We start from the raw sequence: 12,608 nt of genomic DNA, 5'->3' as shown, positions 1-12,608 counted from the left end.
AAAGTATTTGTTGGAATGTTTCAAAAATTACTATCAAGACTGGCACAAAAACCATTAAATCTGGTTGTCATACCAGGTTAGATGATGCAGGTCCTTACAGCTGACAAACCATTTGGTTCCACATGGTAAGGAAGTGAAAGCCAGTGGAAAGATGAACACAACGCAAAAGCAAGAAGCTGGGAAAATGATCTCTATGGCATTATTTTTGTGGATGTGCACTAAGCCATATGGCATTTGTCAAGATCACAGAGAAGACAGATCCTATGTAATAGTTTAATGTGTGAAAGGAGGACACACAGGAAGTAATGGCAACACTAGAGACAGCTTGAAGGCATGTGTCTAGGATTTCTTAAGCCAAGGATTCAATTTTGCTATTATTTTCAAAACTCAAGAATTCTTAAGTCATTTCAGCCTGCTTCATACATTACAAACATTTTTCAGCAAGAACTGCAATCTAGGATCAAACCTTTAAATACATGAATTATGAGGAGGTGGTACTTTCTGTCACACTATAATGCAAATCAGATGATAACTCTGATGATTAAAGGGAAAGGAAGGAAATACTGGGTTAAGAGAAATTCAGTTACACACTATTACGTTTAAACTAACAATTTTAGCTGCAGCTAAACCAGATAATGTATTAAGACATAGTACAAGCTTTAAAAAACAAAACCCCAAAAGCTTAACAACAGCTTTGAAACAAAAGCTTTTTTAAAAAAAATCAGTACTCTAGTTAAGAAGAATCTCCTCCTTTTCTGATAAAAAAATAACCAATAAGGATTCTTAATAATTAACGTCTTACAAAGCTTGCAAACTACCTGTCTGGATAGGTTATATAAATGAGTTACAACTTAACAGTAAAATTTGCTTGGTTTTTTTCCAAGGTCAGTGAAAACCCAGCAAATAAACCACCTATGAAATACAAGTTTTTGAAGTTACATTAATGGTACCATTTTAACAAAGGAAGAGACACTTTAACAATTCTTTTATACGTGGTTTCATTCATCAATGGAAAGAAATTGCTTAACAAGTAAAATAATTAAAAAAACATTGCTTTCCTAAGGCATAGAGATGTAAGACATTTGTATGTAATACAGGATACATATTATGTATTTATAATGCTGGGCACTAGTGAAATTCCGTACTCAGAGGTCAAAGCAGACAAAACTTTAGTTGTAAATACTAGCAATATTTATATCCAATCCTGTTAAAACTTCACATTTTTTTTTTTTTTTTTTAAACCAAAATGTATCAGTGTAGAAGAATGGCTGCAGAAGCGTGGCCTTAGAATCTCTGAAGATCTGCACAATCCAGGCCTGGTATTAGAATAGGCCTGTAATTAGAATTGTGCAGATCTTCAGAGATTCTAAGGCCACGCTTCTGCAGCCATTCTTCTACATATCAGCTCTAACCAAAATAATCTAAACTGGCATTCTCCCCCTGATTTATTTTGTGCAATGGATGTTCAGAATACTCATACTGATTTACTTCTAAAAATTGTATCTTATCAGTGAATACTTCAAGATGTTCAATGTCTCAGTAGCTTTGCTGCCTCGACACTTCAGGAAAGACAGCATTTGCTTTTTCATAGTTTAGAAAACTTTGAAATTTCACTTAGCCTGTCAATCCATTAATTTAGCTGAACGGAGGAAATAGTATCCTGTCTTTTCTGTTTTCCCTACGGGAACACAGAAAAAGAAGGATCTTGACCTACAAATAGCTCACATTTTCATAACCACCATAGACTTGTACAAGCTATATGAAATCATATATGCCTTAAGACTTTTAGTGCAGTAATGTAGAAGAAAAAACACGTACAAGCATCAATAAACACCATCCTTCATTCTGCCATTTCCAAGTAATCATTAAGCCCTGCAAAGATAATGAAAACCGTTTTTTTTATTAAACCAGATTTTACAGGTACACTGTGATGTCTCTAGTCCCTCAGTAACTGCAAGTGGTTACTCGTTCTCTTATAAAGCTGGAACTCATTTTTGCATTTATTGCACTAAGACCATGAGATTTTATATGTTTAGAAGAGCTACCTGTGATACATATTTAAATGCAGTATATCCTGGAACATGGACTAATATACTTTATCTAGAAAAAAACCTTTATTTAAGAAAACAAGTTGATTCTAAAAATAGAAAAGTTCTAAACAACACTTTTTGATAAAACCGCAAACTTCCCCAGATCTGTTGGTATAATTCAGAGCAAAAACCTGACCTTGAGGACATAATACACTATAAATTAATTCACCAGAGAGATGATTCCTTCATTTTTTCATCTCACCTCTAATTCTGTCAGAATCTTCTGAAAAAGTGAAAAGGTCAAATATCTGATAATTTAACTTATAACATGTTCTCCTTCATCACATCATATCAGACTGAGGAACGATTTACTTAATTTACAGTACTATTAATGTAATTAGTATATTATGTCCTCTGGATCAAATTTTGTCCTCATTTCCACCAACGTATCTAGACAGACTTACTGTTTTATTAAGGGCAGAATTTGGAACAGTTAGCTACCTATCCTTTTTTATGTATTTAAGAAGACAAAGGCATTTCAAAACTGTACATCATCTGAAATTACTGAAAGATATGTTTAAATATACTGTCCTTACCAATTCTTCTCATTTTGTATTTATGCAATGAAATCAGATGCTTAGTTATGTACAATCTAGACACATACTTAAGAAAGGAGAGACAATGTTGGTTCTGATTATTGCCTGTTAGAGGAATCATAGTTAAAATACAGTTGGGCAGCTATGCATGCATTTCTTCATGAAAGTCCCCAACCACTTGGCTGCAGATCTCTGCTGTGGGAGTGCAATTTCATGGATCTATCATTTAAGTGTCATCTTACACAGGACTCTGACTAACAGGCAGTCTCAACACTCAGTCTTATTTTCTCTGTATGATGTACCATTAGAGTAGTTAAAATGTATTTCTGAGAGCTTTTAATACCTAACTCCTCCACGGGCATGAAGACAGAAACAGTCCCCAGCTCAATCCCACATATATCCAGTGAGTAAAAGCCCTTGAAAGACACCAGCGAAGCCTCTCAGTTTAGTATAGCCTCATGTGATTTATAACCCAAATGTATTTTTCTTGAATAAGCTAAACGAAGGTAAAAGTGGATTTACAACTGAGAATCTATCAGGCACTGCATTTTGAAACACAGATCAAGACACTTAAGGGCTCTAAACCAGTTTCATTATCATGAACAGTTATATAAACACACATGCACCAAATGGAAAATAATAATTCTTACAGATTTATGTTTACTCATGAAAACGAGATTAATGAAAAATGTATTAACTAAAAAGAACGCCACAGATGATTAAAAAGTATAGTTCTCTTTGTAAAAACATATTACGAGCAAACAGACTTCAGGCAATAACATGCAGTGGACTAATTAGAAAAGGAAAGTAGGCCATCTTACAAAAATCATACTATTTAATCAGGCCATGAAAGCAATGCAAAGGGACTAGCAGAACACTACAAGCTGTAGACTCAGATCTTTTACTTTCAATGAGAGGTGCACTGATCAAAGAAGGATTAGGTTCTATCACAGCATCACACTGATGGCATGCATACAAAGAAAGTAGTGCATTTACACACACTGTCACTTTGGTGCTAGAATTTGAATACTGTTTCACAATTCAAAGGTAAGTGTGAAAAGTATCTCTTGGCTGATCACCAAAGTCTTCAAGTTAAATTACTGTCTTCCCTACTGAGTTTGTCCCACCCCAGTGAAGAACAAAAATATATTTGGGGGGTAAATTTCTTAATTCAGAGTGTCAACACATTTAAAAACTTTTCCCATATTTCTGCTACATCCACATTCAGACAAACTACGCTTTGCTTTACACACAATAAATAAACGCATTCTTCTCCCATGTGTTCTGGGACTGCAATGTTTAAGGATGCAGGGGAGGAAAAAGGAAGGGCAGAAAGCAGTGCTCTAGTATAACAACAAAAACTAGACAGTCAGGCTACAGCTTGCTGAAAGCCAAAACTAATCTGCCCAGATAGTGCTTAGCTCTAAGACAGTCTGGATCCATCCCAGAGCTAGAGTAACACAGGCCTAAGGCTGCTGGAAAGTGCTCCTAGGGTATGTACGTATGACTAAAACAAAACCTGGTTGCAATTAAAGTTATGAACATATTTCAAACTGAAATGCAAAAAGGTTCACAAGTTTTCCACTGTTTTTAACGAGAAACAAACAGTTTAGCAGCAAGGTGGAAGAACTATCTGCAAAACAAGGAGTTTTACAGCTTTTGCCTCCACAAAGTGTTTCAAAAGTGAAAAACAGAAAAATCAAAACAGCTTTACAAGTGATCTTCTTCATCATAGTTGAAAAGTAGCTACAGAAAAGCTATGACAAGTTTAGGCATCACTTGTCACTGGAGAGCCCAAAACATAAAGGAAATTTTCAGTCAGATGTTCTATTCAGTTCTCAACGCACGAACCCTTTCAGCATACAAGAACACAGAGCGTTGTATATTCCACTGAATCAGCCTATGAAAATACCGCTCCATGTTCTACAGCAGGGATGCTCTAAGTCACACCAAACCAAGCTGACATACCAGAGCAAAGGTCTGAGCTAGAACAGGATACACTTAATAGGGAACCAGAGCCTGGTAAACCTCTCCCTGTGAGACAGTTCCTACAAGAACTTCTCCCTATGAGAAACACAGTATGAAAACACAGTGATAAATATCCAACATCAAGAAGTTTGAAAGTTTAATTTGGATAGTTAGAACAACATTTCAAAATCATCATAACTGATTTTTCTTTATGTGATTTCCAAGATACTTTGTTTTGACTTGTATAATTAAAATGCTTAATACTTCTGTGTTGACTTTGTGGTTAAAAAAGAATAATGCAAACAGAGAAAGACAGAACCAGACATTTCTGGCTTTGCTTGAAATGAGCCAAGTCTGACTGTGTTCTCTTTTTATCTACATATCCAGCTTCCAAAATTACAAGAGATGAAGTCGGTGCAGATCACAGCATCAAATTTTTTGTAAATTCAGCTTTGAATGATATAGCTGATTATATAACTAATGTAACGATATTCTTCTTTTACAGAAAGACAATAAATGTAAGGACTTTCACAGCTCCCATAATTTATTGAAAAATTAAGCCTGAATGAAGTTCAGTATACAAACATGAATGTCCAGGGACACCTGTTTTACTTTGTTATGCCAACATTCTCTCAAACTGAAATCAACATGTACGCAGCCATGAAGTTGTTTTCTTTTTTCACCTAACTTCTGTCAGTATGTGTTAGAAGACTTGCATAGGACAGTGACAGTAAATCATAACAGTTTCATCAATAACTTAAAACAGTCCTCAAGAAAGACAAAAACATTAAATAATCTCCCCAGTCTAAAACAGCATTAAAAGTGCTGGAACTAGTGTGCTTTGCCCCCTCAGCTCATTTACTTTCCTACTTCTAGTATTTTTTTTTTTAAAATACATTATACTTCCTATGTTTTAAGTCAAAGGCACAAAGTTTACTACATTAGGGTGTGTTCTAGCAAAGAATCTATAAATTTTGTCTTCATTTCCACCGCCTATTTTTGTGGCTCTGCCAAAAAACACTGACTGCACAAACAGCTACACTAAGAGCACTTCTGTATATTCAACTGTATTCTCTTTCAACAGAAAATAAATAGGTTTCTTTGAATCATCCACAGAGCAGATCAGCTCTGACATATTTGAAGACTGATCCCCTCCTTGCCTCTTGATCCCTCTGGTGCTTGTCACTCCACTGGCCGCAGTTGTGTATGACTGCTGATAGATGCATTTGAAAAACACCTGGGACTGGACAAGTCAAGCTACTTTTTCTTTAAAACTAGTGCTTTTTGCTGATGCTTTCTTACCTCATTGTCTGACTCCACAAGCACTTGATCATATTCACTAAGAGCTACTAGGAACATGATAGATGTGACGTTTTCAAAGCAATGTATCCATTTTCTTCTTTCTGATCGTTGGCCTCCTACATCCACCATTCTGCAAAATTAACATCCACATCAACTTCATAATAATTTAACACATAAACACACAGACACACACAAAATGACAAAATTCAAAAATTCAGTTGAAAACACAGTTTGGTTTGTTTTTCTAAATAATTTCTCTCGTTGATATTTAATGGAACCTGTTGTAACTAGACAGTTAATTGTATTTGCTTTTAAGTCTGTGTTTCCTGTATTTAAATTATTGTGGGTTTCAAAACCCTCAGATTTCTGAGATATAAACATCTCATGAGCCATGGTTCGGCAATGTATGTATGCCCTGTGTATTCAGCAGAAACAGATGTGAACAGAATAGACATGGTGGTCTGCCTTTTTCCCCCTGAATTATCAAAGTGAAATTACCAACTTGTTAAAGCTGCCCCATTTTAAGAGGAAAAATAGAGTACAATATATATCTATTAGAATTTTTAATAGCCAAAATTAAAATTCAGATTTGCTTTTTAATAGCCAAAATTAAAATTCAGATTTGCTCGCAGCATATTCTCACTTCATCACACATCTAAGCTTAACTAAACACAGCTGTTCAACTTGCAACTGCAGTTCTATAGTTTTTTAAGCAACTGCACTCACATAGGGTGATTTCTCTCTGAAGGAAAGTAACCTCTCTCTGAAAATCAGTACACAAGTGATAACTTTGTATTCCATAATTTACATGAATTAGGAGGACATGGTTGTATTTTCAGATTATTACTCCACAGTGAAACTTTGATACATATTATTGAAAAGATAAATTGCAGGTTTACTATCAGTATTATCTACCTTCAGAAAAAGACAAACCTAATTGTCTTTCATCCTTTTCCCATCTTTAATATTAGCTTATTTTTTAAAACACAGAACAATTGCTTTTTATGCAGTTTTAACCAATGCCCTATATACCTATATATTACTAATGTAAAAGGAAACAAAGCAAAGCAAGTGGGTCTTAAAACCTTCTTTTCTACCTGAAAATGACGCTTTGTAGGTCGAATGGATATTCAATGATCCCTGTTGTTGGGACTCGAACTCTGAGCACATCTTGCTGAGTTGGCAGATAGGTGGCATCTGCTATGCGGTCCAAATCATTAAGATAGCTATAGACAGGGAGAAACAACAGGAATGCAAGACAGTGACACCATCATTCCACTGAGGGAAAGAGAAAGGAAGACTTGGGAATGGAAATGGACTGTGGGGTAGGAAAAAGTACAACAGAAGAAAGAGCATTATCGGCATAAGAGGGGACAAAGTATAAAAATGTGCTCCTTCCTCTCTTCCTGTACACTTCCACAGCTTCAAATAAATTCTACAAAAGGGTAGTGTTGTTATCCTGGTGGTTTTTTTTTTCATACAAGTTTGCTTGGCTTTCACATGTAAATTCACCAAAGATTCAAAGTTTTCAATGACATAATTCTAGGCAATTCAGAGAAAAATAGTATTATAAAATGTGTGAGAAATATAAAATTGCACAGTTTATTTGAATATGTAACATATTTCTTTATATTCATTTTGCACTGTCTACATAAATGCATGGATAGACAAACAAGAAACTCCTAAGCAATAGTCAGCTCCTATGGAATAGATCATTATCAATTAGGAAGTGATAGCAGGATAAATGGTACTGTTTGGAGATTAAATATTTTTTTTAAAAAAAAGGAAACCCCCACCCACTGACAAATTAAAAAAATTTCCGGATCTTGTTATCAGAAGGCAGCACTGATTATTTAGTGGGATGCCTGGCATCTGAAAGTCCTGCATTCGCACTGAAACATCTGATTAATTTAATAAGCCTGCAGTACATGAAATACATGCCAGTCTGTTAACAAATAACCCAAAGTTCTTATAAAATGGCTTGTAAAGGGTCATTAACTACAACACAAAAGCATTCTGCAATTGCTTAATGGTGGGTTTCAACCATAAAGCACCAGTGTGCCGAAGGTTTTAATTAATTCTCATAAAAAAGATGCTTCAAAAGAGAAGCATGTACCCATATGTATGAGATAGCCTGTTTGGGTTCAGAAGCTGGACATCTCATGAAATCAGTGCATCAGGCAGCTTGCGTTCTCCCCATGGTAGATGTCTGGGAGAAAGCCTACTGCAGAAAATGGAGTTCTGGGGTGTCTGGTTACCTCCCAGCACAGACTGACCTAGTGTTAGTCACTGAGAAGATAAATTAACCAATGGATGCCCTCATTCATTCTAGGGGAGGAGAGTGATGGCCTTGTAATTCATTAAATGATCGCTAAGCTCTGAACATGTTCTTTTCCTTGTAGTTATTAGTGAAGGTGCTCTTTTTAAATAAACCCACACAACAAATCAGATGCTTTGAATGACTTCTGAACAAACTAGTGAAAAAAGCTATCCTGATCAATGACAGAAACAAAGCAGTTTGATTTCCACCTTACAGTAAAAATACAGACGTATTTATTAGATCTAGGAGGGAGCCAAAACCATTATCAAATCTCCCTCACTATGATTTTATTCATGAAAGATTAATCCAACAGTAAACATTGTATGTGAGAAAGTTGCACACAATCAGAAAGTTGTATTGAACCATATACCTCAGCTAATTCAGGAGCTACTACTCTGCAAATACTTTCTGAGAACACTGATTAGTTTCTGCCAATAAGAAAAATGCTTGTGGGTTTCAGCACATCTTTCCTGATGTGCTTCATACAAAAAGCAGAATGGAGAAGCACATCATCAATATATTGGTGAAAAAAAAAGTGTAAGTGAATGAAATTCATAACCACCACAACAAGAAACTGACAGAGACCTTGAACTTGATTCTTTTTCCCTCCCACTCCCCAGAAAACTGGTTTTGGTTTTGGTTTGTGACTGTATTCTGGAAGGGTACAAAGAAGCATTGCAGGTCATTACATGCTACAGTGGTATTCACAAGAGCAGCAGAACTTTAACTGAATGAATTGCTAGATGGCCCATTACACAATCATCTTGTTGCGTTTCTTTAGCAAGCTTCAGCCTGCAGTCATCGTGAGCCTGTTACCACACCTCTGCACCACAGGTAAGTGGACACTTAATAAGACATGCTGTAATGCACATCTGGCTGATTTTTGGAAGGCCATAGTGCAAAGGAACATTATTAAATAGTTAAATCTCACTTGTGTTACTGGAAACCATTAAAAGGGCAAAGGAGTGGTTTTTTTGTCCTACCACAAACCACTGATGTCATTAAGTTCCAGAAGCATTAATTTATCCTTAAAAATAGTAATCTTTCCCTCATCCTTGTTCATTTCTGCTCAAGTTCTGCTCAATTACTGAAGAGCAAGCTTCTCACTCTTTTCACCCATAGCACCTTACAGAACCTACACAGTCCACAGAAGAGTCCTTATGCATCCTTACGGATTCCTGTTTCTTTCCCTGGATTTCCCTCACTTCACAGACCAAAGGATGTTGGGCTCCAAGAAGTGTCCTGAATTATACATTCAAACCCAGAATAAAGGAAGTGGTGTCAAAACCAGTAAAAGTATCTCACAGAAAACAGATGGCACACACAAAAATCTTTTAAAAGACAATCTTTGTGATACTGACAAATCATAACCAGAACCTACAGTCCAACAAAAGTAATTTAGAATACATCCTGCATTTTTTGGTTTTGAATAATGACATTCAGCCCCTACCACTTTTCGTTCTTACTTAAAACTTAATAAACAAACATATTATTGTGTCCATTTATTTAAATGAAAATGTCCCATTTGTTGCACAACCTCACTTTTAGATCTTTTATTATTGCTATTTTCATGCTGTGAGAATACAGCAAATAGTCAATTGAATTATTAAGCAGAAAATTTTAATGAACTTTGTGCACTGTTGCTCTGAAGCAAAGGAGCAGGATATTTTCTGCTACCGACGCTAACAGTTTTGCAGATCAGTTACACCTACCTCCTGTTACCATGTAAGGATACGTAATGTCATATTCTGCCATCAGCTTCAAGGGGCTTGAACAATTTCTGAAAATCACACTGAAAGCTTTGCCTGCAGCAGCAACACAAAGCTCTCTTCAAGATACTCTAAAATCACTAAAAACTCCTTCAGTCTCTCTTAAAATTCATACAACCTCTAAATCAAAGTAACACAATTAATTAAAATAATGTTCTCTTTGGGTAAGAACATACATCACTGGAATTGACACCAGGGTATTTCTTTTCCATTGCACGCACTGTTTTATAGCACATCTGAAGATTTTTGATATATTGTGGAAATGTCTTGTCTCTCTTCAGTCAGATGCAACCCTCCTAAAATGCCAGTGGAAGTGAATCCACACACTTATGCTCAATACATCATCATGACTTTTGTGTTACTTGCATAATGCCATACTTCTACATCCATAGTACTACATAGACAAAAACCAAGTCACTTTCTCTTCTTGAAGCACAAGAACAGATTTTTGCACTGTATTAGGAGAGGTGGGTGAATAAGTGATTTGCTGGGCTGACTTACTATTTCAAAATGCTGGGAGGGAATATGTAAATGAATACAGGTGACTATTTACATTAAAAGACAAATGGAATATGGGTATTTAAAGGCATACTACCAGCACACACAATTTTCACACATTAGTATTGTAGCTGTTCCTGAAACACTGACCATTTAAGATTTTATTTATTTGGTTTATCAGAGTTTAACTAATTGCCATAATAAAGTCTTATATTTTCAAATCTTCCTCATACCAAAATGGTTGGAAATTTAACTTTTGTTTTTCCCACGTGAAAGCTGGGGTTTAAAGAAATTCTCTGATCACCAGGGGGAATGCAGCACTGCATGCACAGGCTTTAAGCACCCTACAGCTTATTAAACTAGTAATTTATTTATTTTTAAATCAATTTAGCAAGCAGCAACTTTGAATAAAACCATCAAACTAGCTAATGCTCATTCTTTCCACTTTCAGCTGTGCAGGCTCAAGCCCCAGTCCAGCTGCATCTCTGCCCATCCCCCGCTGCCAGCTCTTTCACTTGTGCAATGGCCTGATAACACGTTTCTGTCAAAATGATTTGAAATAGTGAAGAAACACTACTGAAATTGCTCAAATTAAGCTAGTTTATTTGATGGATACAGCCTAGGGTGTGGGAAGTCCATAAACTCCAGCAGGAAAGCAGGGTGGAGTTACTTCCTCCAATGGCTTATCTGCAACCAGAAGACAACTTACAAAGCCAGGACTATGTTAAGTATCTGGAGCCTGAATTCGAATGGGTGAGGAGTGCAAGAAAATGAGTATTTTTACTGACTTTTTTGCATATCTGCTTATTAAAAAACCCTATTTACTATGGCTTAAAGCATTTATCTCATGCATCATCCTTAAACAAAATACTGGTAAATACATTGCTCACCTGGGCAAAGAAATCCTGTGCACAAGAAATTTAAGCACATAGGAGATATGCACCGGGTATTTTAGGGTAAGTGCCCAGCTCAAAATGTATGCACAAATACTGCAATCAGCCTTTGCAATGCAATTAACTCTCTGGCATATACTAGAAATGGCTATGCGTGCACTCTTGCAAAGAAACCACAAGACTTGTCATAAACACGAACTTCCACAAAAATATTGCTGCCAACAACTGCCCAAGACAGATGACTTCCTCAGTTTATTAACTTCAAAATTTAAAATCGTAATGGTACAGATATTGGAAATACACTGGCAACTGCCCTGAGTGCTGGTCCAAAAGTGGGTCACCACCAGCATGACCACAGGGAATTCAGCTGTATGGGTAGCAGCTAGCCATTTAGATCTCAACACTATATGGCACTCTGAATTTATTTCTACACCTGCTAAGAAATGTCTTTCTCTGATGAGACAGACACACTTCAGTTGTACAGCGTCTCACCCAAACAGCACCTACTCACAGGCATTATACAAAGGAACAAAAGAGGGAAAACTGGATAAAATTACTTCTTAAAAAAGCACCAAACCACACAGGTCTGTGTACATCTACAATACAGATGAAGTTTAAAAAATTAATTACGCCGGTAATTAGCTTTATAAAGATGATTTTTAGTGGCTGCTGAGGTTTCCCAGGAGGTTGCTATAGCAACAGGCAAAAGGTGCACTACTGGGCCACCAGTGTGTGATGAGCTGCTGGCAGCGGCCCTCCCCTGCCGCCAGGAGAACCTGCCACCGCCGCACAGCCTGCTGACCAGAAGCAGAGGGAGACTTCTGTTTCCCAGGCAGGGCCGAGAGAGGTACTTATTTTTAATGCTTTTAATCACCTGTGACAAGGTCCAAGCCTGCAGCCAGCTTCAGGGAAGCAGCCAGGCTATGGAGGTGCTAATGATGCCCTTAGGAAGACAGCACTTTCAAAGGTACTTTTCAAAATAAACAGCACGATTGGGATCATGGGAGTAGAGTGACCGGCTCTACGCTTTACTGCATGCCTTTCTCATACTGAAATCACGCAAAGACGTGGGACTCCCAACCTTAATAAATAGACCAGAATTGTTTCAACCAATAACTTTCTTCAAGCAGTTAAATATAACCCCTGTCACTGTGAACTGGCAGCTCGACATTCAGCCTTAATTCAAGTCCCACAGCTATATCACCTAACGAAGACAGACCATCAAAACTTAC

The 12,608-nt window shown here is 36.7% G+C and overlaps 1 protein-coding gene across 1 annotated transcript in view; it reads right to left on the bottom strand.

Annotated features, from left to right (window-relative positions):
- The window catches only part of LOC130142524 (guanine nucleotide-binding protein G(q) subunit alpha), a 136,296-nt gene that overhangs the window by 21,692 nt on the left and 101,996 nt on the right, over positions 1-12,608 (bottom strand). The window contains exons 4-5 of the mRNA XM_056324646.1: positions 6,994-7,122; positions 5,897-6,026 (exon numbers count right to left, since the gene is read on the bottom strand). Coding sequence (XP_056180621.1) covers positions 5,897-6,026; positions 6,994-7,122 — 259 coding nt within the window. The remainder of the gene's footprint in view (positions 1-5,896; positions 6,027-6,993; positions 7,123-12,608) is intronic.

This window comes from Falco biarmicus, chromosome Z (genome assembly GCF_023638135.1).
Source record: "Falco biarmicus isolate bFalBia1 chromosome Z, bFalBia1.pri, whole genome shotgun sequence".
Taxonomy (NCBI): domain Eukaryota; kingdom Metazoa; phylum Chordata; class Aves; order Falconiformes; family Falconidae; genus Falco; species Falco biarmicus.
The sequence above is the reverse complement of the archived record's forward strand: the minus strand, read 5'-3'. Positions and strand labels throughout refer to the sequence as shown.